Source organism: Pempheris klunzingeri, chromosome 10 (genome assembly GCF_042242105.1).
Source record: "Pempheris klunzingeri isolate RE-2024b chromosome 10, fPemKlu1.hap1, whole genome shotgun sequence".
Classification (NCBI taxonomy): domain Eukaryota; kingdom Metazoa; phylum Chordata; class Actinopteri; order Acropomatiformes; family Pempheridae; genus Pempheris; species Pempheris klunzingeri.
Window position 1 is genome coordinate 17,930,808 of NC_092021.1, and position 13,433 is coordinate 17,944,240.

General features: G+C 40.9%; 1 protein-coding gene across 1 annotated transcript in view; it reads left to right on the forward strand.

Moving 5' to 3' along the window:
• agps (alkylglycerone phosphate synthase) overlaps window positions 1–13,433 on the forward strand; it is a 28,288-nt gene that overhangs the window by 6,985 nt on the left and 7,870 nt on the right. Inside the window, exons 7-16 of the mRNA XM_070838525.1 lie at window positions 198–277; window positions 1,807–1,887; window positions 3,042–3,167; window positions 3,468–3,576; window positions 7,661–7,788; window positions 8,196–8,247; window positions 9,803–9,879; window positions 9,967–10,079; window positions 11,661–11,730; window positions 12,867–12,928. Of these exons, the coding sequence (XP_070694626.1) occupies window positions 198–277; window positions 1,807–1,887; window positions 3,042–3,167; window positions 3,468–3,576; window positions 7,661–7,788; window positions 8,196–8,247; window positions 9,803–9,879; window positions 9,967–10,079; window positions 11,661–11,730; window positions 12,867–12,928 (898 nt within the window). The remainder of the gene's footprint in view (window positions 1–197; window positions 278–1,806; window positions 1,888–3,041; window positions 3,168–3,467; window positions 3,577–7,660; window positions 7,789–8,195; window positions 8,248–9,802; window positions 9,880–9,966; window positions 10,080–11,660; window positions 11,731–12,866; window positions 12,929–13,433) is intronic.

Below are 13,433 nucleotides of genomic sequence, written 5' to 3' on the forward strand. Positions count from 1 at the left end.
CTGTAACCTTTGACCCGACAATGCCAACATTTTTCACTAGTCAATGCTACAAACATTCTCCAGGCACTGAGGTTTGATATCACGTCTTAGATGTGTGTGTGTTTGTGTTACATGAAAATGTCCGGTATAATCACATGGTCCATTTGAAGTCTTCTCTACTGTAACACCTATTGTAACACTTGTTTTTTCTCTCTCAGGAGGGACCAGTGTGTCTAGTGCCCTAGAGTGCCCCCCAGAGGAAACTCGCTCTATTGTCTCTTTGGATACCTCACAGATGGTATGTAAACACCTGTCTGTAAGTGCCAAAACAGCTCATCTGCACTAATGACAAGATAAGCTGAAACCAAATCACTGCAGTCTGACATAATTGAATAAATAGTTGAAACTTAAAATGTCAAGTTTCTTAGAGACGATCGTACTGCTTTACATGAAGAGTTTTGTTTTCACGTAATTGGAGAGAGAGTGGCAAAATATGAATATGCCATTAATATAATGTATTGTAACCTCACACCATCTCAATCTGCAGCCTGAACATGACCACAGAGCTAATTCAACACATGCAATATTAAAATCCTTACTCAGTGACACCAGAACAAGTTGTTAGAGAGGCTTTTAGATTTAATCGTAATTGCCTTTAATTTTTGTAATTTATAACTTAAAAAAACATGTTCACTGAAGCAGTGGTAATTGTTTCTGAGTAGCTTTGTGTGGTTGTCGTTAATGATTCTTCATGATTGATTAAAGAAAATGAATCAAATGTATCATAAATGCCTAAATTATTATTTTTAAGAATTATTTATGAGGTAAAAACAATTTCTGGTTCTGTCTTCTCAAATTTATCCTCAGTTTTATAGAATGTAAATCAATTACATTTGGTGTGAGTAAGTAATTTGAAGACTGGGCTCAGGGAAAAAAATTTTTGCCAATGAAAATAAGCTTTAATGGCAGCCGTAGTAAGAGTTGACATATTTGTTGTGTAAGTGGGACACAACCTCATTCTTGTATTTCAGATGATGAATGTGTTTTTTGTGCATTGACCATTCATTTTAATGGAATCTCAACCACCTCCCCATTAACAAGAAGATTTTTCAATAGATATTTTATAAAACGGTGAATTTTGTCACCAGTACAATACAGTCCTTTGATCCAGGCTCACGTAGACGTGATATATAAGCTGTCTGGATGCTGCTCGCCCACCAGTCAGTGAGTTTGGTGCCACAGACACCAGTGACCAGTGTTCTGTGTCAGGGGTCAGAGGTGAGGTGGCTCCAATGGAAGCACATGAAAGGAGCAGTGCGGTTGGAGCATAAAGTTTATTACCTCTGGAGAATAATTGATGGCAGGTGTGAAATGACCTCCTGCAGGTAGGGGTAGGCCACGTGCCCAGCGGCCCAAATAAGAGGCATATATTTGGAATTTGATGTTAAATTGAGTTTAACCTTGAGGAAAGTGTCTCCGTCCCGAAGCTCCTCTGTACACATTTATCCTCAGACATGTGACCGTCAGGCTAGAAGGACAAGCTGCTGCAAAACTAGTATTGTTAGCAAACTGTCAGGGGACTGTCTCCATGGACTGCTGTTGAGTGCAGTGCTTATGTCTGAGCATTTTGTCAAATGACAGACATGGTGAAGTACAATATTTTCTATTGAGATCTTGTAACCTACATCAAATAAATGGTTTGTTTGTATTTCAGACAGATAAAACAAACTGTGTTGCAGAGTATTTCTTTCATACCGTATGGCATAAAGCATTTTAACAGAATGTTTTATGACCTCCTCCGTCATGTTGTTTGTTTTTCATTTACAGAACCGCATTCTGTGGATAGACGAGAAAAATTTAACCGCCCATGTGGAAGCTGGCATTGTCGGTCAGGATTTGGAGAGATTGGTAAGAGCTTCTCATCCATCCATATTCATCCACACTGAAAAGTGTTGGGCCAACAATCAAGCTGTGTGATCACTCACACGCAGGTTGCCCATGCTCAGTCACCTTGGTGCTCTTTGCTCAGTGGATCTAAGTGGGTTTTAGGAAGGAGTTTGAGACAGGAGCAGAGTGCTGAAGGGGAGAGATTAGAGAGTGAGGCAGCGGTCATGAGCAGATGGCACCATCAAGCTAATTCAGAAAAATGAAGGAGGAGCGGGCATTTGATGCACAGGAATGCGTGAGCTGCATCTAAACTAGACTCTACCTCTGCATTTAGACTGGGCCATTTTGATGGAGCAGATGGGTCTGCATTATAAACTGCCTTCCAGGGGAGTGTTGTGATAAAACAAGGCCTGACTTAACCCCCATCTTGTGCTTCTTGTGGGGGTTGTTGTTTTACTTTGGGGTCCTTATTATTATTATTATTACTATTAAATGTTCTGCCTAAAGATGCAATCTTTTAGGGGTTGGACTGCCTTGAGGAGAACATTTTTGGGTTCCTGATGACCTACACAGTCTCCTCGAAGCTGTAGGGATGGTGCATCTGATGAGGATTGCTGCATTGCTCAAAGGGTTCTTTTTTTGTCACACTCCAAAATGACCCCAAAAAACTTAAAAAAGTCACTTACAGTAGAGAGTTGAATGTGCAGCGAACTTGCATCAAGACTGTCTGACACAGACTGTTAAACACACAGAGTTGCATAAACATGTAGAAGCACTAATTGTAATTTTACTAATTAATTAATTAACAAAAGCCCCAAAAAGTGTCACCTAACGGAAGACAATTACTATATTACGCACACCATCAGTGATCCAGTCAAACAGTGGTATTTGGCACTGCCAGAATAATTCACTGATCTCTCTTTTTAGCCCTCTCATGCTCTTTCCACTTTTAGTTTAGTTTATTTTAAGCTGTTGTAAAAATCCATGATGTTATAAAAACAGTGAAGAACAGTGAAATTTCTGCAGCAGAGCTGATTTTTCCCCCTTCTTTGCTTGGTCTTTTTTGCTTGTTATTAAAACATTCCTGTGGGTTTACAGTGTCATTGTTTGGCAAACATTTTTGCCTCACTTGTAATTCCAACAACAGAAGCATGTTTTCTTTCATGTTTTCACAGCTTAATGAGAGTGGCTACTGCACGGGACATGAGCCTGACTCCATGGAGTTCAGCTCCCTGGGGGGCTGGGTAGCAACCAGAGCATCAGGCATGAAGAAGAACATCTACGGCAACATCGAGGACCTGGTGAGTCGCACGCCCTCCCCCTTTTACCTTCCTGCTCATGTTTGTCCCCAACACGGCATGGCAGTTACTGCACGGTAATTAGGAGAGCAAATTATTAGCAAAAGCTTTGTGGACTTTCCCCTCATCCACAAAATGCTGTGGTCACAGTATCACTCACGAAACACTTGGACACAGGTTGCATGCATGATGGTATCCAAGTCTAATTTTTGTCACCATTTATAAATCTATGAAGGAAATGTGTACTATTTGCACATTTTTGTTTCTAAAAAAAAGTTTTGTTGCTGTTTTCTGACTGAATAGGTCGTCCACATAAAGATGGTGACCCCACGAGGGATGATTGAAAAAAGCTGTCAAGGCCCACGCATGTCCACAGGGCCGGACATTCACCACTTCATCATGGGCTCAGAAGGTTTGCCACCTTTCTCTTGTGATTTCAGTACACCTGAGCATGTGTGCATGTGTGTGAGCTTGCATGTTAATGTGAATGTATGCATGTCTGTCAGTCTTTGCGATAAAACAGTAACATCAGGACGGTTCTCACGCTCCAGGCTTCTTACACATTAACCAGCTTTGGTGGAAAAGGGGTGTTAGTTAGGAACCAGCAAGTGTCCTCCCCACCCCATCTGCAGTGCCCTGTCCTTGTGAATGCCCACAGAGAATACTGCCATATGCCAGGTTTCCCCTACATAATGAGGAGGTTCAGAGACTCTTGGCATGGCAATGTTAAACAGCTGTGGATGCAAACTTTATATTCGCCCTACAAAGCTTAGCAATCTGCTCCCTGACTGGGCTGGGATCACTGCAGAAAGCTCCATTTGTTCTCATTAGTAGTGATTTCAGTATCAAAACCACCACCAATATATGAGATCAAAATCAAATGTGATAAAAACTACAGTCAGAAGTTATTAATGCAGGATGTAGACTACAATTGAAAATGGTTCACTATTATAAAAGTGTTATTACTAGTTAATGTAGCTATGAATCTAACACTTGCCAGAGTGATTAATGTTCATACATGCCGAGCTGCTTTTTTTTTTAAAGAAATTTGGTATTTATTTCTAAATGAATGACCATGAATGCATTTGCATTACTTTTAATTTTTAAAAAGTTGCCTCTTGACTGAGCAGGTTAACTTTGTTGTCATGCTTGTAATATGTTATTTTAAGTCAGCCATATACATTTTTATTCAGCATACATTTAAGTTACAAATGCAAAAGTTAAATTTGCAGAGCAATGATGGCAGTAAACACACAATATACATCAAGTTCCCCTGATGTTAAATTTTTCTCTCTTATCACTTCATTTTTACAATAAAAAAGAAGATCCTGAAAATGAAAAATGAAAATAATTTTTATATAAAGTCCCCATCAGTCCATTTCAGCATCATACTTTACTAACTCAGGAGGTGTTTCTATATAAAGACTTCCCTAAAAAAAACTATGTAAAGTAATTGAAACATCATTGACAGATCAAATAATTCAGCTTTAAAAGCCACATCTACTGTTTCTAGAATAGATACAGTAATTTTGAACATTTCATCCTTAAAAAGACATTCTGCGTCGTCAAGTTTACTGCTGGTGTTTGCTGCCTTAGCAGAGATTGGACAGGACCACACGTCTGTGGGAGTACATGTACCTCTGGGAGGCCTAACGCTGGAACTAAGAGGTCACACCACAGCACTGCCTCATTAAAATTATCTACCTTCTCACCCGCATCCTGTAGTCTGACAACAGGCCACAACAACAACAACAACATAGCACCACACTAAAACCCTCAACTATGCTCTGCATGTTAAGTGGAACACATCCATTTTATCAGAAATTACTTTGAAACCTCAAGCTTCTCATTCACTGCACAACAACAGGGTCTCTGTATCTCTCTGACCTTGAAGTAGCCTGAATGCAAAGTATTTCCCTCTGTCTTGCTTCAACCAGTTGATTAATTAAAATAATCAATGGTAATCCCTTTCTCCTTTCATTTCAACCGTGGAGGATGTAATGTAGGTGTGTGAAGCCAACCAGCGCTAACTTTATGTTCAGAGTCAGTTCTTTGATTCTGAAGTGGTGGCTTCACATCGGTCAACATTGTTCACACAGCTTTTTTTTAATGCTGAAAGCAGAGGGACTCTTCATCGCAAATAGTCCCTCTCCTTCAATACTAGTCCTGTAAGATGAAGTTGGTGTAATAGAGGTGGTTGCAGTAAAAATGGCTTAAGCTGCACTCCAGCATTTCATTGCATTGCATTCATCCCCAAGAGAGTGTTTTTCTGACCTTGCTGCTCTCATTACCTCCCTTTATTCCTCACTCGCTCACCCGCCTTTACTCCCTTCCTTCCAGCTCCTCCCTAGTGCTCCCTCCCTAGCGCGCTCTCTCTCTCTCTCTCTCTCTCTCTCTCTTTCTCTCTCTCTGTCTCTCTCTCTCTCTCTCTGACTCCTCCTCTGCTCACTCACTCAGTGGCTCCTCCTGCCTTCTGTCAGGAGGGAGGAGCGATCCTGGGGCATAATGGAGTCACATGTTTTCCTCTGGGCCACTAGGGAGCAGCGTGTAGCATGTAGTGTCACGTTAGGGGACTCATTAACAGCCATAACAGGCTCAGGAAGCCTCCTAATGGAACCGACTATGTTCAGGAGAAATATAGGAGAAAATGTGTTACTACATCATCTGTAGTAACACATTTTCAGGCTGGGTCTGCAGCTATTATTTTCATTGTTGATTGTTTTTTGATCAACTGATTTAATTGTTGATTAGTTAAATGCCAGAAAATAGTTAGAAATGGTTGTTACAAGTTACAAGAACCATGTGTGACATCTTGTTTCGCTTGACAGTCTAAAATCCAAGTATGTTATTTTTACGGTGATTTTGTGCAGCAAGCTAAAAACACTTTAATGGAATGAACCTTAATAAACCCATTGATAGTGACTGAAAGTCAGAAAGAGATGAGATGCCATAAACGAGAAAGACAAAAGGTTTTATAAAACGCAATGCAATTGCATTTATTAGTGCTATAATAACAAAACTGTGTTGACATAAGTACTCACTGGCAAATTGGCTACACAGTCTGTCATACCACAATGAAACAATGTGAAAGGGGTCGCTCATGGTGATGAACCTACAGAACATTAGCATCTGAATCTGCAGCTTCTCTTGGCTTCATAGAGCTTTATAGTGAAATTCAGCTCATTGTTGAGCTGTCCAGCCTACAAGTTTAGTGTTTTGCTTCACTCTCAGTTCTCTCGTATTAATGCTCTTGACCACAGCAGGCAGCTGTTTTCATTTTAAAACCTCTAAAAACCCCTTGCTCAGCACCAACCAGACACAGTTAGTGACAAGCTGGTGACCATAGTGGAGCATTTAGCAGCTAAAGAGCCAGATATTTCCCTCAGTAGTTGGTAGAGACCAAAAAAAGAAAAAAAGAGTGTATATTGGACGTGCATTCATCAGGTTGCCAGAAACACGAGTCCAAATGAATGATAATGTTGCTGTGTACCTGCTGTTTGGGTAAAAAAGCAACTGTTTGCCATATAAGCTTAAAAGATGATGTGTAAATGATGTGTTCATGTCTCCACTGACCATAAGTTGCCAAAAAACAGTTATTGCAGTCCCCATGGGATGTGCATCAAAGTAATCAGTCTAGTAACAATAAACCTAAAGTGCACAGGACTAGAAGTAAAATGATTAAAATACAAACAAAACAAAAGTGAACCCACCAATAATCAGCTAGTAGTTATTGGATGTTGTATTAGCAACATCAGTCGCTATAGTTTAATCATAGAAAACCAAATTTAACATCTCAAAATTCAACCAACAACAAAATAGCTACAATAGGTTGAGTACCCACAGAAAATGCTCCAACATCTGCATACTTCTGTGTGAATATTTATGTGGTCTCATAGAAAATGGTGGATGTGATAATGTAACTTAAACTGCTGAGGAGCTGTGTGAGCAGCGGTTACTAACACCAACAGAGCGTCTAACTGATACTAACCACCAGTGGTGCAGTGCACGCTGAGATATTACAGATGAAATATGCTTTAACTTTTAAGTCTCTCCTTTTGTGGTTTATAATAAATAATATTAATGTTGCAGACTTGCACACCACTTCCTAGCTACAGTTTACTGTGATATTTGTGACTCCTTCAGCAGCAGCAGCTAATGGTTGGCAGTTTTTGGGGTCACAAGGTCAGCCAGAGGTTTCGGTGTACCTGTATATGTGTTGCTGCTGTTAGCCTCGCTGCCTTTGATAGAGCCCTGTTTTATTTCCTCCTGCTCTTAAGTTGATAAATCTTAGTTGTCCCCCAGTGTGTGGTAGAAAACCAGATCTACCAGGTGAAATGTGAGACAAAGGTCACCCAAAGGACCCTTGGGACGTGTACCAGAGCCCTGTAAAACGGTCTTAAGTTCCGCTCTAAGAGGGGGTTAAGGTCATATAAATTGTGGGAACTGATTTTCTTCTTTTTGTTCTACTCAAAATCTCTCGCTATGATTTCCCACAGGAACTCTGGGCGTGGTCACTGAGGTAACCATGAAGATTCGGCCCATGCCGGAGTATCAGAAATACGGCTCAGTGGTGTTCCCTAATTTTGAGCAGGGAGTTGCTTGTCTTCGAGAGGTTGCCAAACAGGTAGCATATTTATCTGCCCTGAAACATGTTGCACTTTTGTCACGACTTTCCCTCTTTGTCTCAACATGAGTCTAATGTCAGGAACTTTTTCTTTACTTCACATCACCAAATGTATTTTTAGACCAACTTGTCCTGTCTGTTAAAACCTTACTAGTCTCCCCTTAGTTAGTGCTTTCTATCCTTTAGTGGAACACGCTGGGCTCAGTCATAAAATGACAGCGACACTATAGACTGTGAAAGGTTTAAAGTCAAAGCTTCAGCAGTTGCACTAAATGTTGGCATTAATAAATATCAGATGTTCTGATATCATTTAGAAGCTTTATTTTGGTAAAATATTTGACATAATTCTGCTGTTTTGAAAGAAATTGTGATTAAAATAAGCTAATTTAGACCAATTTATCTTTCAGAGGTGTGCCCCGGCATCTATACGACTCATGGATAATGAACAATTTAAATTTGGTAAGTTTTGTTTGATCATTCACAACATACATACCTAAACCTACAGCACTGCATAGCATTGCTGTCATTATCTCTTGTATGCAAGCTTCACCACCATTTAAGCTTTCTGAGTGCTTTGCAGTAACTCTTCACTGTACAAGTAGGACTTGACTTGGTTTTGACTCGACTAGGACTTGACGGGAAGTGTTATTTTCCTTTTAATCCCCAATGTAACCTTTGGCTTTGTTTAGAGAGCTTTGCAACATGAGGCACATGGCAGGCTTTTAACCAGTAGCCTGATAGTGATCATATTTATTTTGAGTTGAAATATGTTTCCCAGTCAGTATTTTTTGTCAATATGTGGGTTGGTGTTTCCATTGATGTACTGTATACCTCTGAGAGAAGAACAATGAATTGCAATGGAACGGCATGCAATGATTTTACCTTCTACAGCACAGAATTGTTAAATTGATTATCATTTTTGCAGCAGAATAGCTGCATACACACAGACAAAGAATTGAAGCAAGATGAAAAATGACCCCGGCCAAAATTAAGTAGTTGTTACATTGAAATTTTATGATGTTGTTTCTTAAGGTCTAGTGGAATGCATCTGGTATTGCCAGAGATCTCTGTAAAGTTCCCCAGTCTCCAGGGATCTCATTATCTCCCCTATATTTCCACTTTTCACAGAGTAGGCACTTCTTAGCATTAAGTAGGGAAGATGAAGCGACCAGGTTTTTCACTAATAACTAAAACTCATGGCTCTATGATACCTTCTTGGGCTTATTAGTGGCTTGTCCTCACTTTTAATCATGTTGGCTGTTGAGTAAGGAGAGTTGATGTATTCACAGGTCTTTTCAAAGTACAATTTAAGCACCGCCTGTCCTGATACACAAGATGAAAAATGAGAAGGTTGCAGCAAGTAGCAGCATGTGTTGATGTACAAAAAAAACGTACCAAACCACAGAGGGGAGAGTTAAAAGTAAAATTATACACGTGTATGTGTAATTTTCTCTCTCTGGATGTTGAGTATTTAATTAACGAGTATGATGGCTGTGAGAGACCTAAAGACCTGCAATCAAATTTTGGAATGGAAACAATTAGGACACTAAGTGATGAAGAGACTTGAGCATGGGGGGAAATAAATGAACTGTTAAGTCTCGGCGACATCACCCGTGACTTCCCCGCTGTGATTGATAACCATCCCAGTGGCCCCAGCCCCTCATTTTCACTTGTCCACAGGCGCTTTTGTGCGTCCGATCAGGAATAAATCAAAAAGTGTGGGTGAGGAAGACGGATATCGCTGTGTCAACCCCACTTCCCTTCGGAAACCCTCTGATTTATAGTTGCTGTCGCTGGCAGCCACTGGCCAGTTGTAAAGTTATTCAAATGTTACCATTTATTTTTCCTCCTTTTGTTTGAAACCCCAAATAAATCTGACTCGCTTGCCCTCTCAGAACGCTGGAGGATGCAAGCAGAAGCAGGGTATGACTAATGTGTGAAAAAAATAATCAGTTTTTTCTGGCCCACTTCTTTGTGAACAGATGGAGCTGACTCTTATCTGGTGTTTTCACAGGTCATGCTCTGAAGCCTCAAGTATCTTCAATTTTCACATCGTTTTTGGACGGGCTGAAGAAATTTTACATCACCAAGGTAAAAATAATCAGACTTGAACGTCACCAGGTGCTTTTTTTGTGGAATGTTTTTCGTGTAAAGTGAACCCACCTCTTAAATCGCCAGTTCAAAGGGTTCGACCCCAACCGCTTGTGTGTGGCCACCCTACTGTTCGAGGGAGATCGTGAAAAGGTCCTGCAGCATGAGAAGCAAGTTTATGACATTGCCGCAAAATTTGGGTAAGTACTTGTTCTCTCTCCGTCTCCCTGCTTCAGAAAGTCGCACATCACAAAGATCAGCCACAGAGCGCGGCCATGGAAAGCACACACATGACAAAGCACCATTTGGTGAGACTCCAGACATGACATGGAGCTGCCTGAGGCCCTGATGTCTCTTTATTTAACCAGCCATTATGTAGTAGCAGTGAAAAGCACAGTTGCACACTTCAGGCCTTCGACTCAGTAGTTTGCCTCAGTGTGGATTGATGGATCACCTGTGGATGTCCTCCTGTCAGGTCAGCTTTTATTTTAAAGTAGGTGTGGTGTGGGCGGTGATAGTAGGGCACAGCTCCCCTCAGGACAGCACAGGGCGAGAGGACACAGCCTGGGAGTGTTTCACTGTTGTGATTGATCATGAAACGGATCAATGAGGACTTTGGTGGAAATCACTTAGCTGTCAGCCTGAGAAGGATGCTCTCTCTATCTCTGCGCCTGTTTTAAACCCCAAACAGTAGTGTCATAGATGAGTTAATCCGAAAACGAATTAACCTTTGTGCCGCCCAATTGGTTGTTGTGAATTGTGAATTTTGTAATTTTTTGAATACAAGTAACAAAAATCTTAAAGCAAGATTTTGAAAATATGACCCACAATCACTTTTTTTCACTGTACTCAGGGGACTCTTGTACTGAATTAGCAGATAGTTTGGATTTTCCTCTATTCTCCTCTTCATTTCGCATTACAAGGTCCTTTTCCAATCTGTTTTTATCACAACAATTATATCAGAACCCTCTTGCTGCAACAATTACAACATCTTTTGGATACACAGAGAAAGAAGAATCCAGGTTATTCAAACAAGCCAATCTGCTTAAAAAAGTGAGTCTTCTACGTTAAGTTGTTGCATTTTTAGAGGAAACTTGCCAACAAAAAAGCTTCCTAAAATAAAATACTGATGTTAATGTGTCCACTCTATCCTTTAATATATTTCAACCATAATTTGAACATAACACCAACTAGTCAGACACCAACAGCTCATTACAATGCACGTTTAAATAGGGGACTAACATTAGGGCTCCTCAGAGTCAGTGATGTCTTCCTGTATAATGCTTATTGATTATGTATTGTTGTTAGTGTTACTGTTCGGCCCAGTGCCCAGATCTGCAGGTAGATGGAGCACTGGCCTAATAATAGCCAGCAATTAAATCATAAGAAACTTGTCAGTTACATGCAGCAACTTCTGCTTTATTGCATTTTTTCAAATAAATCGTGATCACCCATCAGATCAAGTGCCAGTGATGGATTGGTGCGGTTCTGTGAGGAATATTTTCTTGAGGTGTTGGGGAAACAGGAAGAAGGTTTAAAATCAATATAGTGATTTTGTAATGAGCTTGGCCTGATTAGTTTGGGTGGTAGATGAAAATGTGATTACCCACTGCAGGTGATGGATGTGTGGCTGACCTGTGGCGATGCACAGAGCATAGCTTCATTGATCTGTACATTGTTGGATTGACAAGCTCCCAGGCAGCTGTTGTGAGGGGAGCGGTCCGACCAACAAAGCTGAGAGAAAAGAGCTGTTAAATATTAACCCCGTTATCTGCTTCCAGGGGCCTGGCAGCTGGAGAGGACAATGGGCAGAGGGGCTACATGTTGACCTTCGTCATCGCTTACCTCCGGGTGGGTCACTCCTCTGGCTTTTTTTCTGCCCGTGCTGATGGGCAGGTGGGGCGGGCGGGAAGGACGCGGTCTGACAGCAGATAGGAAAGTGAATAACACAGAATGGCTGCAGAATGTGACCTCAGGAGGTCTCTGATTTGATCTGGTCACTGTTGTAGTCAGGGTGTCTAACACTGGGGTATCTACATCAGGAGGAGAGCACAGCGGTTGTTGTCTAAATGACAATGGAGAGTTTTCTTAGGTCAGTCCTGTCAGAGGCCTTTTTTGAACATCACAGAAACATATTAACACACAAGGAGTTAAAATAACCTGTTACTTAAGACTGTCTGTAATATTATGCTTTTTAAATGTATTAGAAACTCAGTTTCTGAAATCCAGGTAGAGGAATAGAAAAACCTGATTCACCCAGCTAGATTTCTCCTGGAGTAATCTTATTTCTTGAACAAATAATCGGGTTAATAATTGGTTTTACATGTGTGCATGTGCATGAAAGAGACTTAAGACATGGAAAATGGAGCAGCAGAATGAAAGGAAAGATGGTTACAAGTACTGACGCATCTGATGCAAAATAATAAAAGAGTCCATCAAAAACTGAAACTGACATGGGCAACAGTTTTACATGCACTATAGCTTTAAAACCTTAAAATCCACATGTACTGCTCAGTAATCGGATTTCTCCATTAGCCCCAACCTTATTTTGGCTAGCTTAGCTCAGTGATTATAACTGTATTAGTGACAGTTCATCCTTTAGTTTAGTTTAGTCTGTTTTTTTTGCTTGGGGTCAAATGGAAGTCTGTCTAACTTTTAAGCCATAATTTGTGGTGAAAGTCTGTCACATAAAGAGGTTGAAGTGGGTTTTTTTGAAGAGCTGAAGCTGGGAGTGCCTGCTCAGCTGTGGAAACGAAAGACTTATTTAGATTTCTTCAGGCTACTTTGTGTCAGTTTCACTTTTTGTTGGACTCAAATTACTTTGTATCAGATGATGCATCAGTACTTGTAACCATCTTTCCTTTCATTCTGCTGCTCTATTTTCCATGTCTGAAGTCTCTGTCATGCACAGCACAGTACCCTGGCCTCTTGTGTGCACATAAATGTACTGTGTCCACCCACTAATGCTAATGTTGTATTCTGAGCAGGACTTGGGGATGGACTACTATGTGATCGGGGAGTCCTTTGAAACCTCTGTGCCTTGGGACAGGTAAACACGCTGATATGAGCTGTAGGCTTTTGTCTGTTTAATCTAAATAGCTGTAAACATTTTTCTTTACTCACCTCCCACACAGTCAGTCCTAAGAGGGTCCTCTGTCTTCCTTCTGCTCCCATTTCCCCTCCTTTCTTTTATTTCTCTTTGCCTCTGTCTTTGACATTCACCTTCATGCCCCCCCACCCCCACCCCCACCCCCATTAACTGGTTCTGCGTCGGCAGAAGCTTTGCCTCTTCAGCCTACAAACTCTCCATTACTGACATGCACACATACACAAGGGGATGCTGTGTGTTCTGTGTGAAGAAATGCAGTGTGAGCCACATATTCATTTCACATCTGCATGTGGTGTGTTCTGTATTTTCTACATGGTTTCATCATCGTTTTCACACACACACACACACACACACACACACACACACACACACACACACACACACACACACACACACACACACACACACACACACAACCAGGAGCTCCATGTTGTGTAACATGCCT